Below are 22225 nucleotides of genomic sequence, written 5' to 3'. Positions count from 1 at the left end.
AAAACAGGGGAAGTTGAACTCTCCCGTTTAAATTTTACTAATAACAATGAACTACAACAAGAGCTGGGGTGAGAAATGAGGCGGTCTTTTATGGAAGACGAACCAAAATGTAAATTGGATGACAATTTTGAATCATTTTCTGAATTGTAAAAATGGTTCATTTTCTCATTTTTCAAAACAAAAAGTATACATCAAATATTTATCATAGTGCTTTTCTGCATTTGATGTTTGGATAAATAAATATGGCTAAAAATTAATTGCCCAACAATTCAGAATGTTGTACAAACTTTTGTATTAAAAATAAACCAATTGAGCAGAAACCTAATTTTCAAAGCCTGATTTCTTTTTTCCTTTTATTCAGCTAAAATTTTTGTCAATAAATTTCATTTCAGACACCAAAATACTACATAAACATTCTCTGTCAAAATTTATCATCACCGTTAAAAAACAAGAATTTTAATGTCTTAGTGTTACGTACAGGAACAAGGCGATGATGTACTGACTGTTTATCAAAAAACAAAACACACCAAGAAAACCATTGCATGCGCATAAATCAGAGTCATGCTCCTTCAAATGTTTGTTATCACGTAACATTTTGATAGGAGAGATCGAAAACTAAAATTTCATGAACTCAAATTGCTGAAGACAAATTTCATGGACTCAAATTACTAATGCATAATTTGCAGAGACAAAATCATCGAAATCTTTTTGAAACAATGTCCTATGCATTGACAAACTGCTTTAAGAAAACTAAGTTCCAATTTTTGAATTTTATGTTGTGATTCCCATTGAATCAGCAGAAGCTGCAACTTACATTTGTTAATTAACTTCACGAGATACAAAACATAGGATAGCGTTTTCTGTCAAGTCACTTTAACCAAAACAACAACAAAAAATTGGTTTCAATATTTATAGTTTAAAAGAAAATTGGCTGTAATTTTATCTTTTGATAGCATACGATTTCATGGCATGCTATTATCTTTTGGCGGCAACCTCTCAAGATTCCAACTCTTAGAATCAGACTTATTTCAAAATTTAATCATTCATCCATTCATCATTACTGCAACCATTGTCTCCGCAGTTTTTTCTATCACTCATTTCATAACTGGCCTTGAAGTTGCACTTATGTTGATTCCGAAAATTGGTCGCTTTTGGCCTTTTGCGACTTTCAAACCATTACAGCATTGCCTTTTACTTTTGGACATTGTTGAAACTAATTAGCCGCTCTTTTACTTTAAATCTGATATCATATCGAGAAAATTATCAGTTTCAGTTTAATCTGTTCGTTTCTATTGCTCTGCAGCTACTTTTTAGGGTGTGTTTTGGGATGTGTTCTCTTGCAGAAGCTTAACTCACAGATTATGGTTGTTAATTGTTTCTAGATTATATCTACAGTTGTTTCAAAATTTTATTTGGGACTATTTTGTCTGGGACTGTATTGTCTGTTTTCTTAGGACTGTTTAGTCTGGGAATGTTTTGTCTGGAAATGTTTTGCGATTTGGGACTGTTTTGTCCGGGCACGGTTTTGGGTCGTGACCTTTGTCACTTAAAATTGATAGGCAATTTTTTCCTGAGCTCATTAATTGTCCTGTTATTCTTAAAACAGCGAACCAAAGCTTGTGATGCTGTGATTTGTTTTTGGAGGTCAAGGAATGGCGTTCAATGTAAAAGTAAGCATTCAGTCAAAAAAATCAATCTATAATAGCACTAATAGAGTTACAGAAAACGGATAAGATCAGCTTAGGTGAAAAAGTAGTCCATATTCAGAATCTTTTAGTTGCACCTATGATCCTCTGCAGAGGTTCTTTTTTTCCTTTCAGTTTATGCCCAAAAAGTTCAAAGATGAGATTACTTTGCAAAATTTAATTTCAAAAAATTGAATGAGGCTCCCAATTATGGTCTGCTTTTTGTCCTCGTATATACTTCATACCACCAACTTTGGGCTGCAACATTATTTCAGCGATGCGATAAAAACTGAAGGAAAACCCGCATACTACAATTTAATGCCGCACAATAAGAGGTTCGAGCAAAGATGTTATCAACTTCAGTTCTTCCGCCATGAGCAAACGTCTGAAGGTTTTGCAGGGCGTGAAACGAAGTGAAGCAAAGCCCATTTTTGGCAACATGATGTCATTTTTTTATTATTAAATTTCCAACAGATTGGATCATTATCAGAAAGCCTTTTGTGGTCCTGTCATGGGCTAGTGAACAAACAAAAAACAAAATAACAGCTATTCAAAGCCACGACAACATTTCCCCTTTTGTTGAAATTTTACGCTAAATCAATCACAAGTTGGATTTTTGTAAATATCTCAATAACCAGCGGTCAGCGGACAAATTTTTTTCTCTCGATGCAAAAATATTAACGCGTTTTTAGTGAAAAAAAATTGGGGTAACCACATTCATCTAGCAGTATAATGCATAAAACAAATAACTTTTGCAAATTCTGCGCACAAAGTTTAGTTGAATTTTGCTTGAAGGAGGAAGTCAAATGATCACACTAGTAACTAACTCGATGCAGTCGGCGCCCAAGAGTTTCCGATTTATAAAATTTTTAGTTGAATAGGTAATTATTTAGCAGATGTTTCGGTCGATTGACATACTAATAAAATAGACGCAGAATTACCGTATAAAAGTCACTGAAATTTTCTAGTTAGCTGTTTCCCACGTTACCCGCTATAGGCCAGTTTTCTACAAATATCTCAAAACCCTAGGTTTGGGATAACATTTTCTTTCTCCATTAAAAATGTCATTCAACAACACGCGACTAAATGAAAAAAATGGGGTTCATTGTATTGGAATAGGAGATAACAGCAAAACAAATTAATTTTTTTAGAAAATTATCCTCCATTTTTGAGACTTTTTGCAAATATTACTGTAATGTTTAGGGAAAAAATCAAGAAATGACAAACAAGGACCTTATACCAGTGATCCTATACCAATACCAACTTAAATTTAAAAAAAAAACTATACATAGAGTTAGCACTAAAGCTTAAAACTGGCTAGATCTCAACACTCATTAGGAAGGTGAAATTTTTTTTTTAAAAAAAAAACATTTTTCTTATCTAATTTGCTTTAAACATTCACGTTGTCTTGTTCTAATATGAAAGACCCCAGGAGCAACAGTATTTTAAAATAAAATGATAGAAAAACGGATTAATTTAACGCAATTGGTCAAATTTGCAGGTCACAAACAGCACTTTTACTAATTTAGAAGTCAAGACAGAGTCAAAAATAACAACGTAGAAAATAAATTTGAAAACTCGTGCAAAGTTCCGATTGTAAAGTGTGATATTTCAGAAGTTGTTTCGTATTCAATAGAGACATTTTTTGCTCGGACGCTTACCAGCAGACAGTTAAATTTCCCAAAATTTAATTAAATATATTCTATTTGTGTAGTTCATAGTTGAGAACTAGATATTTTTCACTATTTTACAAGAAGTAGTTCACTTTACAGAACTAGATGTTTTCAAAATATTGTCCCTTCATTTTCCCTATAATGGCAACTAGGACAAAGGTTGGTTATGTTTTTTATGTCTGCTGGTTTGAAGAGCTTTTGACGTCATCAACATGAGCACAGACATTGAAATATATGTTAGAAGCAACAAAGAAAACAATTTGAATGCAACATTATGATATTCCTGAGAAATATTTACTTTCCGCCGAAAAAGCGCCGCTGAAAAAACTGATAGGCAATGATAAGTTATGATGCGATTAAGAAGAATTTTACTTCAGTCAACTCCAGTTGCATTTACAACATTTGCATAAATTATTTACGAAATAAATGGCTACCGCCCGATGTAAACTAGAAAAAATATTATTGGCAAAAACTCTGCTTTGAGACTTGTGTACTTTTCCTCCATGTTGTTGTATAAATTGTGGAGAGGAACAAACTTGTGGGAATAAAATCAGCCTAAGCAGTTACATAGTGAAGCCCTTTAGGCTACTGGTGTAATCGCAACAAGAGTTGATTTAGCAACAATAAATCACACTACCATAGGGTTGCTATCATCCTCACTGAGTTATCCAACAACTTGATTCTGTGTTTGATAACTTCTAGACAATGATATTAACCATGCGTTAATTTTCATGATAAATGCAGCACCTCGAGAAAATTGATAAATGCTTTCTTATTTCATATATGAGCGTATAGCATCATATCAATCATTTTGATTTGCCGAAAAGTCAGCTTCTTGTGTATAATTTTGTTGTACATAAAGAAGAATAACTCTGGTGTACATTGATTAGCACTGAATTGTATTCAACTACGTAATACTGTAACTAAACTCTGGGTTCCAAATTATACCGATAAGGCTGTGGTCCGCAAGTCAAATTCTGCACCGTGTCAGTCAGATCAATGTCATCAGAGGACGTAATTTTGAATCTGCGCACGATCTCGATCATCATCACTTTGACCTCGAGGTCTGCAAGCGTCTGGCCCAGACAGATTCTGGGACCCACTCCATAGGGCACGAATGCCTCTACCATCTTCAACTTGGTGCCGCTTTCGTCCAGAAAGTTTCCAGGGTTGAACTCTTCTGGATACTTGAAGTATTTTGGATCTCGCATGATGTGGTAAATGTTGGCCCATATGGTTTCGTCTTTTTTAATCACTGAACCAGATTCAAGTTTCACCTCTTGAACCATCTTGTGAGGCAAAGTCATTTGTACTGTGCTTGAAAATCTCTGTATTTCGTACTGCACAGCTATCGTGTAATCCATGTTTTTCAAATGCACATTTGTGAGCTCAGAGTTGCCAACTTTAGCTTCGATTTCTGCTGCAATTTTATCCTGAATTTCGGGATACCTAGCCAAGCATGCAAATACCCAAGTCAAAGTTGTGGATGTGGTCTCGGTGCCAGCAAAATATAACTCAAAAATGATCGCAATTAGGTTGTTCACGTCAAATTTTTTCCCTTCTTTTTCAGAGTCCAAGATGTAGGCGTCCACTAAAGCTTCAGCTGTTTCTCGCGCACCACCTTGCAAACGTGCATTAATTTGCTCGCGAATAAAACTCTTGGATGTTCTGATTGCTTTGAACACGTCAACCGCTTGCTTGGACAACTTGAACAGCTTCAATATTTTGATTATGTAACTCGGTAACATCATGTGCTTTTTGTTACATGTTAAAATTGCACGGAGAGCTTTATCCCCCTCTGGATCAGAATACGGAAATCGAAATCCAAAAATCAAGATGGTTATCACATTAAAAACTGCTGATTGTAACAATTCTGAGGGCTCAAAATTTTCCCCCAAAGATTCCAGTTTCTCGCTTAAATGCTTTGCTTCGTCCAGAACCATCTGCAACTGTCTTTCCCGTCCAAAAGATCGCAAGTGATTGTGGAAAATCTTGCGATTGTTTTTCCACACAGGACCCCATGCTTCAACAATAGCCTCTCTCGCCTCTGAACCCTGGTGAACACTTACACCAAAGTTTCTGCCAATCGACTCCTGTCCGTGTGTGAAAAACAAGTCCTTCAGATCGCTAAAATTGAACAGAATTAGCCTATGTGTTCCCCCTGGGTAGCTTCTTAGATACGCAAAACCGGAGTTTGTGAATTTGTTTAGTTGTTCTAATAACTTTCCGTGGCATTTTGATGCCCTGTAAAGCGGCATATGACCTTTGAGCCAGTGCCTATTTGCCAGATCTGGAAAACCATCATCGGAAGAGTGGAAGTACCTAAACCATAAATATGATGCTAGTGCTGCCGTGCCTAAAACGGAAGGCAGAAAAATTTTGGAATCATTTAATTTCAGCTCAGTTAGATTTTCAAAGTTCTTCAGCTCAAAAGGGAGCGAGGCTGATAGGCTAGAAAGTTTAAGCATCATCTTATAGGCTGAGAAATAAGTCACAATTGATCTAAACTGATATATTAAGGTTCTAACTGGTTTGGTCAAGGTTAATTGAAACAATTCATAAACAATCCTTAGCATATTTATACTACGATAAAACTCAAATACAAATACTTGACAGCTGTAAAACCTACTTAGTCCTCTTAAAACTTATCAAAACTCGGAGAGTGAACAAAATTTAATGAGCCAAAGGTTGATTTAAGTTTGCTAAGTTCGAATATCTCATATCGAACGTTTCATTCTAACCGCAGCTTAAATTAAGTTTAGAAACAAAAGTGGGATGTATCATGCGATGCTACATAAAACAAAATTGCTATAGAAAAATCGGTGAAATGCATTGAATGCGATAAAAAAAACCATTTGAAAATAACACAAATCTCCACCACTTCCAGCTTTTGGTGCTAAGTTTTAGAAGAAATACGTGGAATGTGTTCAAATAAAAAATTTCATCGCCTCCTCTTTTTACAATACAGATTGTGAAATATGAGAGGAAGAACTTGGGACTCAACGAAAGTGGAGGCAATAAAAAAGAGACTGGGTTTCGAATATGGGCTATAAGGAGTAAACATGCAACAATTTCGGTGAATAAAAGAATGCATTGAAAATGGGAAAGAATTGTGGTATGAGAAAACAATGCACCCCTAAAATTTCCAATTTCATTTCCCAAAAAGATGTAAGATTTTTGTGATGGAGTATTCTTTGCATTTGAAACTTCATATTTTTGTTAAATCTTGACCAAGAGGGTGGTTATATGGAATAAACTTTTTGAGCTAAACAAAGGAACCAAGACTGAGAATAATGTGTAGAAACAGACCAATAATTTCAGAGCCTAACCTGAGAGTTCGTGATATATTGATGCTTATTTTTTGAATGATTATACAATTAACTTAAAACAAACTTATCTTCTCTTGATCTAATCTCTTGGCTAACCAACATCCCGGGAGATGAGAATATGTACGTGTGGCGTATACCTTATCGAGTCTTTTGTAAAAAAATAAATTCATCCAATTTTTTATTTATTTTTAAATGAAATAATCACTTTGTTGCAAAAGCAGGCTTAATGAAAAATGAGATCAGTTTTCCATTGACGTTTTCGGAATCACAATTCTGTTGACGACACCTTAGTTAATTGTTCCGGCCCATTTTAGTGGGGGGACTATATTCTCAAATGAGTTTTTTTTTGTTCAGTCAATTTTGGCCGAGCTATATATTCATCGAAGAGAGTTGAGACTCGTATCATTAGAAAGCCTGTTCAACGTAGAATATAGAATAAAAAAGATTTTTTTTTATTTTCGTATTTTACAGGGATTGATCGAGGTTTGAACTTTTGTGAAAAATAGACGGATTTCCATTGGGTCTGGAACATATCTGGAATTTTTCCTATATTGTTGTCAGTTTTGTTAAAATATTTCAAACAAGTTTTGTTGGTTTGTTTTCTAACCAGCAACACTTCTAGACAACAACGTATAATAAAAAATTGTTCTTCTGAAGGGTGTTGATGAAACTTTTCATCTAATTTTTGGCTTAAATTGTCGCCTTATATTAAAAAAAAATCAGCCTTTTTGTCATCGAAAATTGCAAGAAATAAGCTTCTTTAGTCAACTTTGCTTTAATTGCCGGAACTGAACACCTAATGATTGTTGACACCATTTGCTTCAACTCAACAGAGGGTTAGTTTACTTCTCTGCACTCATTGAAATTTTTCTCGTTTTGAAATTTTGCCAGTTTTCGGCTAATATAACTCGATAATCAAACAAACAGCATCATTTTTCCTTGAAATAAGAACCTTTTGTTAAATTGTCTACCTCCATTACATTGGGCAACAATGCTTGTTTTTATTGAATAAACAGTAAAAGCAAGGCTAGTTTTGGTTTGATCGTGTAATTCTAAAATCCAAAAATAATCGGAATTGTAATCAGTGGCTGTCTTTTTTCTTATAAAATTATTGCATTTTATGTTCATCACAGAAAAATTGACATCAAGAATTACTATTCGCAGGTCCAATTAGCTTCGTAAACAATTGCAAGTCAATTTTTAAAATATTTTTAATAAAAAAAATTCTTGTTTTGCCTTTTAATGTCATTTGCTTTTAAATAAACAATGGATTATAGAGCTTTGCCGCTTTTTTCCCATTTCTTGGTCAATTTGTAGCTTAATTTCTGCTAAAACAAAACGCAAATTCAACTAAATTGTATTATCTTCAACATTGCGGACTTACGTTTTACGGTTTAACTCGTTATCGTTTTCTGCCCTGGATGCTACTATTTTCACAAAACATTTTGGTTTTCACAGTTGCACATTTTTAGGATGTTTTTTTTTGTTTTTTGTCAAACTACCTATTTTTGATCATGACTTGTAATTTACTAGTGTTCAAATCTTAAGAGCAACCGAACATATAACTTTTCAAGGAAGAAGTTCTGGATTTAGCGGCTTGAACACAGTTTTGTAGAAGAAGTTAATGGAACTTCTTTTCTTTTTTGCCTTAAATTACGTTACTTCTTTTAGTTGTATAAAAATTTCTGAATAATAAATTGTCTCAATGGTTTATTTTGTAAGAACACATGAGCCTGATTGCTGATTTTAGTTGTTAGCTGATGGTTTTCATGACTTTTATTGTAATTATTCCAAGATGTCTAAAATATTCATTAATTTTTCACCTTCTGTTCTTTTTAGCCTCTTTGTTACCCAGTCTCATTAATTACAGTTCACATATCACGTTGTTTGAGTAGAAGGAGGGACAATTTGAACACATTTAATGTTTTAAGTGAATTCAATATGGTGTTAAAGTCTTCGACTCTGCTTTTTAGAAAAAAAAATATTCTGATTTTCTATGTTTTTGCCTGTACTTGACGTTTTTTTGTAAACGTAGGACATAATCTGATGAAAGGAGTGCTCAATGGTCCCACTTATAGAGAATTAAACAAACCTATGCATTAGTGCAAATTGTAACTTAAAGATTTTCATGACTTTTAATTAATTGTTTTATAAAAACACCAACGTTGTTTTTAATTTTGCTTTTTTCTCTCCTCTTGTTACATAGTCTCATTAATGAGCTGTCATAGATCCCTTTATTGGCGTTCGAAAAACGTTCAACCAAACATTTCTTTTTCCTAGGGTAAAGATTATCGATATATCGGCTTTGACACCCTTTTCTCGCAAAAAATATCAGAGTATTTGTTTTTTTTTCTGTATCTGATGTTTTTTTGAAGCCGTATGAAAAAAATTTTTAAAAATGGCAGGCCCAATGTCTTATCTTACCAAGTTATAAATGATCTTATTAGAACATATTTTATTATTTCAGATCATATCTAATGGGTTTCACTACTTTAGAATTGATTGTTTTCAGAAATATGAGCGTAATTTTTAAGTTAGCTGCTTTTGTTGCTTTTTGTCTACTTGTTACCGAATCTCATTCAGGACTGGTTCCATAATTTTTCTAATAATGAACAAGGAAATAATATTTTTGTTTAGTTTTGGTTTTATCTGACGCTATATAGACTTCGTTATTAAAAATTTTATACAAACAGACATTGAGTTTTAGATGTTTTTAATGTTTGTTGTTTATGTTTTTTGTTTATGTTGTTTGTCTTTTCTCCTTTTTTTTCACTAATGGCAAACATCCTGCCCCCTCCAAAGCGGCATTTTTAGTCCAGTGAACGATTTGAGTTGGACGCAATTTTATTATTCATACACCAGTTTTTCGAAAAATACTTGAAGTTTTCTATCCGTTGCTCATTTGGTAGAAAACTAAGCTGAAAATGTGGATGAGTGGGGTTGGAACATTATGTGCGAACGTGCATTACCGAACCTCGTTGTTGGATTTCAATTGCCGTAATCGAGTTAGCTTTAATTCAAGTTCATAAGAAGACCAATTGTGTCAATTATGTGATTTTATTTGACACCCTCATTTCAGACCCCTACATTTTGACCGACTGTTGTTTTGTTTTGTTTTACATTTAACTGTCAAGTGAAATCAAGAATTAATTGTATAATAATAATGTATTAAAGCGCGTTTGCAGTATATTTCGAAACTGTTTTTTTATTTGTCATTTCATCATTTCCATTGCGGTTTTAAATGAGAGAATTATCTGTCCGCAAAATCACTTAAACGATGTCAAAGGAACTCATTTTCGAAGATATATAATCTTTTTCGTCTTTCCCATTTCCTGACCATTTCTAATCACTCTTGAAGATGTTACTGGATGGATTTCATTGACTCAGTTAAATTAGCTATAAATTAAGTAATCATAAAAAACTTCATTTCACGTAAGCGCTTTTAAATATCTTTGAGACAATATAGAAAATAGTTTTCCCTGTGAATGCCTAAATTTTCAGGCCCAAAATTTGTTATTGCCTTCATTTAATTTCTAATTTTTCAGTGTTAGGTATATATGAGCGAAAACCAATATTGAATCTGTCCATGCTTTCACCCAATATGGGGGAGAACCGTGAGGTGCACTGCCCTTGCCTAAAGAAGTGGATATAATTTTGTTAAAAAGAGAAAGTTTGCATAAAAGGACGCAACTGCTCAGGTGCACTTTTTACGTGGAAGTGTTTGTGTGATTATATGTGATCATAACCGTGCTTACATTAATTCTCCTTCACTCACCCTAGATAAGTAGATATTTTGACAGAGAACAGTATTATTTGCTCAACATTTATGAAAACCGGTTATAGTTTGGTTTTAGCAAAACATTTTCATGAATTACTTTACAAAGGAAGAGAATAAAAAACTTAAGGTAAATATTTTGTAGCGATATTCTTTCATTTAATGATGAGTTTTAGTCGAGTGTCAAAGATAACTGAGTTAAAACACAAATAATGAATTGGTAATACCCAATCAAAATATGATTAGTAGAATTTATTTTTGATGATAAGATATCAAATTTAATTTTGGAATGAACGTAGCCTTTTTGTACCGAGCCGTTTAGAAGTGTGTGTGGTTCCGTTTCAGTCTTTGTATTCTATTTGATCCTTGTTGTAAATTTTGATCACATTCTAACTTTGTTCCTGTATTTTTTTAAGAAATGATTTTTTCACCTATTCAGAATGCTCCATTGATCATTAACTTACCCAGGCCTAGACTTCGACTTATGAAAAGACTTTAAAAGTCTAGTAGGGGGGGGCCAATATTGACTATAATTACACGGTCGAGGTTCCTAGTAAAAGTCGAGCTAATATCTTTTCATGGGTCGAGCTAAAGTCTTTTCATAACGAAGAAAGTCCAGCTAAGGCCTTTTCATGGGTCCAGCATTAGTCTTTTAATAACCAGCAAAGTCGAGTTAAGGTCTTTTCATGGGTCCACCATTAGTCTTTTCATAAGTCTGTTTTTTTTCAATATTCAAATTTTTTATTTGTTTCCTGCTTCTGTACATACAGAAGCAGAACCGGAGCAAGACTAAATAGTTTTGCACCGGAGCAGTCCAACTTAAGAATCAGTTGGAAATCTGCCAAAAGCCTTAAGAATTTTATCAATTCTTAAGTTAAAGAGTTTTTTCAGATCGAGTATATTACCACATTACTTGATTCAATGAAACCAGCTAGCTTAAGAATATTGGTCCTAGTCCCATTAACCATTAAAAAATTTCGGCACTATTCAGTTTGTTTTCCTTACCAAAATTATTAGCTATTTTTTTTAAAATAATGCAGGTTTTTGAGGTATTTATGGTTCTTTTGAATCGTAAAAGGTGCATGATCACATATGCTGACTACGTTATATGCAATATTGCACGCAAAACGTTAATGGCAGAAAAACAGACTTATGAAAAGACTAATGATGGACCCATGAAAAGACTAATGATGGACCCATGAAAAGACTTTAACTCGACTTTGTTTGCAAACATTGTGTCGAGCTTAAGTCCAGCACAAACTTTGTGTCAAGCCAAAGTCTTTTGTAAAATTTAGGGTCCAGCTAAAGTCTTTTGCAAAAAATCTGAGTTGAGCTAAAGTCCAGAATGCCTTAAAGTCCAGCTAAAGTCTTTTCATAGATCAAATGAGTCCACTATGGTCTTTTCATAGCACATTTTTGTCGAGCATTGTCTTTTCATGAGTCGAGGTCTAGACCTGGGTATCATTCTCTTAATTTTGAGTCTTTGTGATAAGCCGCGCAATTTACTCTTTAATCCAGTTTCTCGAATCTCTATTTGAAGGCAAGCGTTTTGCTTAGCGGTTGTATCTAATTATTTTGTTAATAGTTTCGCATCGCAAATTTAGCACAAAAAATATAAGTGGGTATTCGCATCGCCCTTACGCAATAGCGGAATTTCTCCCTCGCCGCAAATTGCAAAATCATTACACTTCAGGAAAAAATTGTATGTGGTTGACTAAGCGCTTCGAGTATTTTAAAATAAACAAGGCGGCTCGTTAATGTGCATTCGCACATGTTGTTCCGACCCGAGCTCATCTACATTTTTGACTAAATTGACAACCAAATGAAGAGATAACAAAAATAGATGTTTGAATTTAAAGCAATCGTTAAACAACTTATCTACTAATTGAATTACATAATGCGATCCCTCATTACAGCGCAAACGTGATCTGACATTAAAGAGACTAAGAGACAAAAAACAAAAAACAAAATTAGCGCAAACAAAAAATTCACGGCAAAAACTGAATATCTAAATTTAAAAGCACCTAGTAACAACGCCAAAGTGCATTCAGGTAAAACCGTAACTACACAAGTTTACTTTTCTCTAACAATACAGCACATGGAAAATTTTCTTGATGAGACTGGTTAAAAAGTCGACAAAAAGAACGAACAGTGAGGCGAAACTTAAAAATTAATCAACATTTTTTACTCCAAGAAATTTCAAAAATCTTAAAAATCATTAGTTTTTAACTAAGCCATAGACTAAGCCATAGAGACGAACTAAAGAGAAACTCAAAAAAATTAAAACACAAACTATTGCTACCATTAAAGTCAATAGCTATCATCTGAATATTATGTATTTTTAATTCAATTGTTCGATTCTACTGATTCAGCTGAAGGATTAAAACTGAGAGATTGAATAAGTTTACTTGCGCCACATTTAAAAACCTTTGAGATCTTTTATTATTGGACTGTTCTGAAAGAAGAGAAAAAGAAACACAAAAATTGGCCACTCAATAAACGCTCAGAACAACGCATATTGTCCAACAAACAAAATATCAAGGACAAATAATATCAATAGGTATGTTATCTCTTGATTTACAAGAAATTGGATGGGACCTGTCATTGATGAATATATAATGGACCTGTATAATGGGACCTGTCATTAATAGAACCTTGATATAAAAAGTGAATTGTCTCTAGGTGACTTAAAAAAAGCAAAAAAAGAAAAAAGTTTTATAAAAAAAGAGCTCTCAAATAGAATTCAAATTTTTTTGATAGTGAACTTCCCAATGAGACCAGAACTAGTCTTTTTTATCACCTTTAGTCTATTGGAGACAAAAAATTGGTCCATTTTTTTTAATTTTGAACTTTAATTTTGAAATACTATTTTTATAGAAAATATTTTAAATTGGAGAAAAATCACACTAAAAGTGAACAATTATCGCGTGTTCACACAAAACTTCAATCCTCGATAACTCCTCGAAAAAAACGAAAATCAAAGAAATCTTTTTAGTTTTGAATTCTACGCTGAACCAGCGTTTTAATGATTCCACTCACATTTCTCTACGACGAATATACCGATCAGCCAAAATTGACTGAACAAAAAAACCCATTTGAGTATATATTTCCCCCCCCCCCCACAAGTGGGGTCGGAAAAACAATCTACCAGGAAAAGAGGAACGGTGAATTTGAATTGTATGCTCCTAAGATATAGTAAAGTTACAAGGAAATATTGTGAAGAAATAAAAGAGCAGAAGCAATCAAATTGTTATAGTTTGAAGAAATGCATTAAAAATTAAAAAGAACAAAACGTCGTTTATTAGGTTTCATCTTAAATTTAAAAATGTCCCATATAGTTATTAATGCTATTTATTTTTCGTTCTATACTCGGAGTGATTTTTTTGCGGTTCCATATAGATCAATAATTTTACCAAAAGCAAGTTGATGAGGTGGATCGCTTTGAATATATACTCTAAAACTAGCTTCGTCAATAAATTCCATATCAAGGTGCTGTAAAAACACAATATAAGAAAGATGTGGCCCAGGTTTCAAAAAATTCAAAATGAAGATGGGGGGAATATGTCGATTTTCTTACTCATAAAATTTGACAACGATGCAGGTGAGTAAATTTAACCCAAATAATAATGAACATCTTAGATGAGCGAGAGCATTTCCAAATAGATTTGCCTTACTCCTTTGTTTCAATTTTTTCTAATTATCACTATGTAAGACACTTGAGAGAAAATCTTTGTACTAGGTAATAGAAATACAAGCAAACACGGAAATGGAGCATTAATTAAAAATACACACAGATAATAAAATCCAACTTTTTGGCAATGAAAAGAATCTAAGATCTTCTAACTATGATATAGAGACCAGAGAAATCAAGTTGTACAGCCAATGCAAAAAACAGACCAAAAGGGTTCAAATATGAAAATTAATTGTCAATATTTAGGTACAGCAATTCATTTTAAGCTGAGCAAGCTTAGAGTTGCCAAATGTTAGCAAAAGCGTTTCTTATTTTGTAGCCGAACATATAGTTATTTCCTATCCGCCAAAACAGGTCTGCTTCTTCAATTTTGCTGAAGTAGAAAGTGTTCCACAGTATATTTGAATGTTTATGGCAGCACCGTTTTATTATATTTGCCATGTACATAGAAAAAATTCAACTTGGATCTGATACGACAAAGCATATTTTCGATAAAAAGCGATTATGCAGATAAAAACTAAATTTTAGAAAAATGTCTACATTACTATGCCTTACTATGCCCTATCTTGTGTTATAGTTCGCACAAAAAATTGTTCCATCAAAAGTTAAATGCGAATTGTTATGTTTGACATAATCAATTTTGGAGTTCGTTCTGACAAAACGCTTAGAGATTTAAAATGCTCGCTTTAATACATTTAATGAAAAATGGTAATCATTAACTGCAATTTTAATGCATGTTTGAAGAAACTAAAAATTTGATGATAAATACGCTAGTTGAAAATTAGAGTCTGGACAAGTTGTTTGCCAGAGATCAACAAAGACAATTTTCCTTCAATTTAAGCAAAGTGCTGCCGGATGACATTTCTCAGCTTTTCCGAAAATTACAGCTTTGAAGTGAGACCTAATTGTTCTAACGAAGTTTTTTTTGTTCGACCTTGCAGAGTTGTACGTTATCGATTTCAAGTGGAATCAGCAAACTGTTACTTATTACAGATACACATCTGGGTTATTTCGTAAAAATTTTTAAGTCAATTTCGTGATTGTAGAAAATGGACTACAACCAGTGATAGGACGCGATTCTTTTGAAACCTTAGGAAAATATATCAAACAACAACAAGCCTCCAACAGAATAATAAACTGCATCAACACACCGGACCGTAAAATAACAAATAGCTGATGATTAACCCGGATCCATCAGCAGAGTCGATAAGTCACAGAACCACAAAGTAAACACACAGTTCCACAAATTATCAAGCTCCTCATCAAAAAGGTAGAAAAGTGTTCCCATAAATATTTAAGTCAAAGTTAAACAAGAAATAGAAACACTATTGGACCAAGGACTTATTGAAAAATTTGTTTCGTGCTCAGATAAAAACTTAATTTGAGCGATCGTTGTAACAGTAAAGAGAGACTGCTCTATTATATTAGCTCTGGATTCCAAAATCCTGATCAAATCAATTATACCAAATGCCTTTTATTGACAGCCTAATTCAATTGATTTCTCAAAATATAAGAGTGAACGCGAAGCGAAACTAGTCATTTTTGGGCAATAGATTGGAATTACGCGTATAGCCAACTCAATCTACACTCTGAAACGGCACGTCACTTCAGAGTGTATTCAAAATTTTAAAATTCAAAATTTATATATATAGAAATTGAATATTCTAAGCGGCAATATCACCGGCACGTAGCGCTTCAAAATAGGATTCTACGGCCTCACAGACCTGCTGGCCGAACTTCGAAAGGCGATTGACACAACTCTAATAGGGTTACCAAATACATACTGTTTCTCAGACGACGAACTAATTGTGAGCGGCGGAACTTTGGCGGAGCATATGCCACTAGTTAGAAAATGCCTTACAAAACTGGTCGATGAGAAGTTGAGAATAAACTTGCTAAAATGTCATTTTTGCGAAAAAATTGAGATAAAAGGGCTCGGTTTCAAATTTACAAAAAGTGGCATCAAACCCTGAGATTCAAAAACAAGCGCAATATTTAATCTAAAACCGCTCACTACTCTGAAACAACTAAGATTATTCCTGGGCTCGGTCCACCATTTAAGCAGATTTAGCAAAATTACGGCACACACTCAGACCACCAATGAAAAATCAGAAAAATTTAACTGGACTGAAAATAACGCGATGCATTTTGCAGAAAAAAAGCAAAAATCTCTGATGCAATCAAAAATGGACAGTATAATCCTAATCTATAAACTAGAATAAAATGCGACGCATCACGAAAAAGCCTAGACGCTTCCCTTGAAGAACTGGACAATGCGGGTTGGAAAACGGTTGCTTTTTCATTCCAATTTTTAAACTCTGCCGAAACAAGGTATAGCCTGAACGAAATTGAATTATTGGGAGTCGTATGAACGATAGAATAATTCGAATACTATTTGTATGGCCAAAAATTTACGGGCTTATGGGGTCATCGCGGCCTGCTTTGCATAATGAAAACCATCGCTCCAACAATATGTAAAAAAAAGTAGACTAACACGCAGGGTCCACAGATTTTTGCCTTTTATATTTGAAGTATTTGGTATTTTTTCTTATCTTTCGCGCAAACCAAATCTCATAGCACCAATATTTCACAATATGACAGGCAGTCCTTAGTTGCAACGATAGAAGCGAACTAAAGAGAAACTCAAAAAATTACAAACGTTTTGCGAAAACACAAACTATTGCTACCATTAAAATCAATAGCTATCATCTGAATATTATGTATTTTTAATTCAATTGTTCGATTCTACTGATTCAGCTGAAGGATTAAAACTGAGAGATTGAATAAGTTTACTTGCGCCACATTTGAAAACCTTTGAGATCTTTTATTATGCGACTGTTCTGAAATAAGAGAAAAAGAAACACAAAAATTGGCCACTCAATAAACGCTCAGAAAAACGCATATTGTCCTACAAAGAAAATATCAAGGACAAATAATATCAATAGATATGTTATCTTTTGATTTACAACAAATTGGATGGGACCTGTCATTGACGAATATATAATGGACCTGTATAATGGGACCTGTCATTAATAGAACCTTGATATAAAAAGTGAATTGTCTCTAGGTGACTTAAAAAAAGCAAAAGAGAAAAGTTTTTTAAAAAAAGAGCTCTCAAATAGAATTCGAATTTTTTTTGGTAGTGAACTTCCCAATGAGACCAGAACGACCGCCTTTAGTCTATTAGGGACAAAAAATTGGTCCATTTTTTGGCGTGAAATTTAATTTTGAAATACTATTTTTATAGAAAATATTTTAAATTGGAGAAAAAGTAACACTAAAAGTGAACAATTATCGCGTGTTCACACAAAACTTCAATCCTCGATAACTCCTCGAAAAAAACGAAAATCAAAGAAATCTTTTTAGTTTTGAATTCTACGCTGAACCAGCGTTTTAATGATTCCACTCACATTTCTCTACGACAAATATACCGATCAGCCAAAATTGACTGAACAAAAAAAACCCATTTGAGTATATATTTCCCCCCCCCCCACAAGTGGGGTCGGAAAAACAATCTACCAGGAAAAGAGGAACGGTGAATTTGAATTGTATGCTCCTAAGATATAGTAAAGTTACAAGGAAATATTGTGAAGAAACACAAGAGCAAAAGCAATCAAATTGTTATAGTTTTAAGAAATGCATTAAAAATTAAAAAGAACAAAACGTCGTTTATTAAGTTTTCATCTTAATTTTAAAAATGTCCCATATAGCTATTAATGCTATTTATTTCTCTTTCTATACTCGGAGTTATTTTTTTGCGGTTCCATATAGATCAATAATTTTACCAAAAGCAGGTTGATGAGGTGGATCGCTTTGAATATATACTCTAAAACTAGCTTCGTCATTAAATTCCATATCAAGGTGCTGTAAAATCACAATATGGTCCTCAAAAGATGTGGCCCAGGTTTCAAAAAAATCAAAATGAAGATTGAGGGATTATATCAATTTTCTTACTCATAAAATTTGACAACAATGCAGGCGAGTAAATTTAACCCAATTAAAAATGAACATCTTAGATGAGCGATAGCATTTCCAAATGGATTTGCCTTACTCCTTTGTTTCAATTTTTTCTATTTATCACCATGTAAGACACTTGAGAGAAATTCTTTGGAATATGTAATAGAAATACAAGCAACCACGGAAATGGTGCTGTAATTAAAAATACACACAGATAAAAAATCCAACAATCTGGCATTGAAAAAAGTCTAAGATCTTCTAACTATGATATAGAGATCATTGAAATCAAGTTGTACAGCCAATGCAAAAAACAGACCAAAAGGGTTCAAATATGAAAATTAATTGTCAATAATTAGGTACAGCAATTCATTTTAAGCTGAGCAAGCTTAGAGTTGCCAAATGTTAGCAAAAGCGTTTCTTATTTTGTAGCCGAACATATAGTTATTTCCTATCCGCCAAAACAGGTCTGCTTCTTCAATTTTGCTGAAGTAGAAAATGTTCCACAGTACATTTGAAAGTTTATGGCAGCACCGTTTTATTATATTTGCCATGTAGATAAAAAAAATTCAACTTGGATCTGATACGATAAAGCATATTTTCGATAAAAAGCGATTATGCAGATAAAAACTAAATAATAGAAAAATGTCTACATTACTAAGCCTTACTATGCCCTATCTTGTGTTATAGTTCGCACAAAAAATTGTTCCATCAAAGGTTAAATGCGAATTGTTATTATTGACATAATCAATTTGGAGTTTGTTCTGACCAAACGCTTAGAGATTTAAAATGCTCGCTTTAATACATTTAATGAAAAATAGTAATCATTAACTGCAATTTTAAAGCATGTTTGAAGAAACTAAAAATTTGATGATAAAAACGCTAGTTGAAAATTAGAGTCTGGACAAGTTGGTTGCCAGAGATCAACAAATACAATTTTCCTTCAATTTAAGCAAAGTGCTGCCGGATGACATTTCTCAGCTTTTCCGAAAATTACAGCTTTGAAGTGAGACCTAATTGTTCTAACGAAGTTTTGTTTGTTCGACCTTGCAGAGTTGTACGTTATCGATTTCAAGTGAAATCAGCAAACTGTTACTTAGTACAGTTACACATCTGGGTTCTTTCGTAATAATTTTTAAGTCAATTTCGTGATTGTAGAAAATGGACTACAACCAGTGATAGGACGCGATTCGTTTGAAACCTTAGGAAAATATATCAAACAACAACAAGCCTCCAACAGAATAATAAACTGCATCAACACACCGGACCGTAAAACAACAAATAGCTGAAGAATAACCCGGATCCATCAGCAGAGTTGATAAGTCACAGAACCACAAAGTAAACACACAGTTCCACAAATTATCAAGCTCGTCATCAAAAAGGTAGAAAAGTTCCCATAAATATTTAAGACAAAGTTAACAAGAAGAAATAGAAACACTATTGGACCAAGGAATTATTGAAAAATTTTTTCGTGCTCAGATAAAAACTTCAATTGAGCCATCGTCGTAACAATAAAGAAAAACTGCTCTATTATACTAGCTCTGGATTCGAAAATCATGATCAAATCAATTATACCAAATGCCTAATATTGACAGCCTAATTCAATTGATTTCTCAAAATATAAGAGTAAACGCGAAGCGAAACTGGTCATTTTTTGGGCAATAGAATGGAAGTACGCGTATAGCCAACTCAATCTACACTCTGAAACGGCACGTCACTTCAGAGTGTATTCAAAATTTTTAAATTCAAAATTTATATATATATATATATATATATATATATATATATATATAGAAATTGAATATTCTAAGCGGCGATATCACTGGCACGTAGCGCTTCAAAATAAGATTCTACGGCCTCACAGAGCTGCTGGCCGAACTTCGAAAGGCAATTGACACAACTCTAATAGGGTTACCAAATACATACTGTTTCTCCGACGACGAACTAATTGTGAGCGGCGGAACTTTGGAAGAGCATATGCCACTAGTTAAAATATGCCTTACAAAACTGGTCGATGAGAAGTTGAGAAAAAACTTGCTAAAATGTGATTTTTGCAAAAAATTGAGATAAAAGGGCTCGGTTTCAAATTTACAAAAGGTGGCATCAAACCCTGAGATTCAAAAACAAGCGCAATATTTAATCTAAAACCGCTCACTACTCTGAAACAACTAAGATTATTCCTGGGCTCGGTCCACCATTTAAGCAGATTTAGCAAAATTACGGCACACACTCAGACCACCAATGAAAACATCAGAAAAATTTAACTGGACTGAAAATAACGCGATGCATTTTGAAGAAAAAAAGCAAAAATCTCTGATGCAATCAAAAATAGACATTATAATCTTAATTTATAAACTAGAGTAAAATGCAACGCATCACGAAAAATCCTAGACGCTGCCCTTGAAGAGCTGGACAAAGCGGGTTGGAAAACGGTTGCTTTTTCATTCCAATTTTTAAACTCTGCCGAAACAAGGTATAGCCTGAACGAAATTGAATTATTGGGAGTCGTATGAACGATAGAATAATTCGAATACTATTTGTGTGGCCAAAAATTTACGGGCTTATGAGGTCATCGCGGCCTGCTTTGCATAATGAAAAACATCGCTCCAACAATATGTAAAAAAGTAGACTAACACGCAGGTCCCACAGATTTTTGCCTTTTATATTTGAAATATTTGGTATTTTTTCTTATATTTCGCGCAAACCAAATCTCATAGCACCCAAGATTTCACAATATGACAAGTAGTCCTTAGTTGCACCGCTAGATTTAATGAAACACGCCGCAAAAAAATTCCTATTAAACAAATCTAGCCGCAATTACAAGCAAGCTGTCAATCAGGCAGCCCAAATGAACTATTTATCGTTCAAATCGCTCCGCAAATGGAAGATTCTATTCATGCCGCAGACAATAATAAGCGCGAAAACAAAGTCTACACTTTCCTCCAAAAAACGGGTAAATCATGCAGAAATTTTGAGCAAATTCGTTCCATCAACCAGTTTGCAAATAAAAACACTAGTTTTGAGAGAATAGCAAAGAACTTCATTAACTTAATTTATATGCACTGCAAAATTAAACAACGGAATAAACCAAACAAAAGTGCACTTCGATGGAGAAAGTGAAAGCCTGGCCCCAAATGCACGGCAAACACCAGACACGCCCACTACCGTGGCCACCCGCACACCGGAATCAATTCCAGGCACATCAGCGGAAATCTCTGAGGACGCCTTTAAATTTGCCCTCTGCAAGTTTGTCTCGAAGAAGTTACTAGCCAGCTTAACGACCAAAGATGCCATCCTGAAAGAAGTACGCCACTGTGTACTGAAGGGCAGTGAAGAACGCTGTAAACAAGTTATCCCTTAATTTCACTCATTTTGGTTCCATCTGCACGTCAAATAAGGTTGTCTTTACATCGACGAGAGGATCGCGATACCACATGTCATAAAAGACGCGTAGATCAACGTCATCCACAGTACTCACCCTGGAAGCTGGGGTATGACTGACATGGCTATCCTCCCCTGGTGGTCATATAGGAACCGGGACCTCCTGCCCCCCGCTACCAAATGCCCACCTTGCATTAAAATTGTTAGAAATTTGAAACCTTTTATTCCTCAACTAAAGGTAAACCACTTAAACCATGCTTGTAACAAATGAACCCAATGAAGAGTTACAATTAGACTTTGGCGGTCCCATCTAAAATGAAAGGAATCAAGAAATACATTTCTTAGCGGCGCATTCGAGTAGATCCAGCTCGCTGTCAAATTGGCAAGCAAATAAACAATTTCTGTGAACAGCGTGATATTGAAGTAATTGCCAATCAATGACTATAGAGCAATAGGCCCAGTCAAGCAGCTAATCGAAACAATCAGGCATATGCTCGTTTGCAATAAATTAGCCGTTAAATCCTAGTTTAACGTAAGCAGCTCAATGAATTCAATAATTTATCAACTTCCGATTTGCAAATGGAAAATATTAAGGACATTGCCATTTAAGGCACCCTTCGGAGGACACCAAAATACGTCGTTAAGCAGTATAAGCACCAACCCAAATTTGTCGAAACTCTCTTATATGAATTTCATTGATAAATATTTAGATCAAGATTCAGTAAATTGCACTCAGT

At 34.0% G+C, this 22225-nt stretch overlaps 1 protein-coding gene across 1 annotated transcript; it reads right to left on the bottom strand.

Moving 5' to 3' along the window:
* Positions 1 to 4266: 4266 nt before the first annotated feature.
* On the bottom strand, positions 4267 to 21401 carry LOC142357378 (cytochrome P450 2B6-like). The gene is made up of 2 exons (XM_075409028.1): positions 21211 to 21401; positions 4267 to 5680 (listed from the first exon to the last, which is right to left on the bottom strand). The coding sequence occupies exons 1-2, from the start codon at positions 21399 to 21401 to the stop codon at positions 4282 to 4284; spliced, it is 1590 nt and encodes a 529-aa protein (XP_075265143.1). The 3' UTR covers positions 4267 to 4281.
* Between the last annotated feature and the right edge of the window lie 824 nt (positions 21402 to 22225).

This window comes from Convolutriloba macropyga, unplaced genomic scaffold (genome assembly GCF_964194025.1).
Source record: "Convolutriloba macropyga unplaced genomic scaffold, txConMacr16.3 SCAFFOLD_1407, whole genome shotgun sequence".
NCBI classification, from domain to species: domain Eukaryota; kingdom Metazoa; phylum Xenacoelomorpha; order Acoela; family Convolutidae; genus Convolutriloba; species Convolutriloba macropyga.
This window is presented reverse-complemented; position numbering and strand designations above follow the sequence as displayed.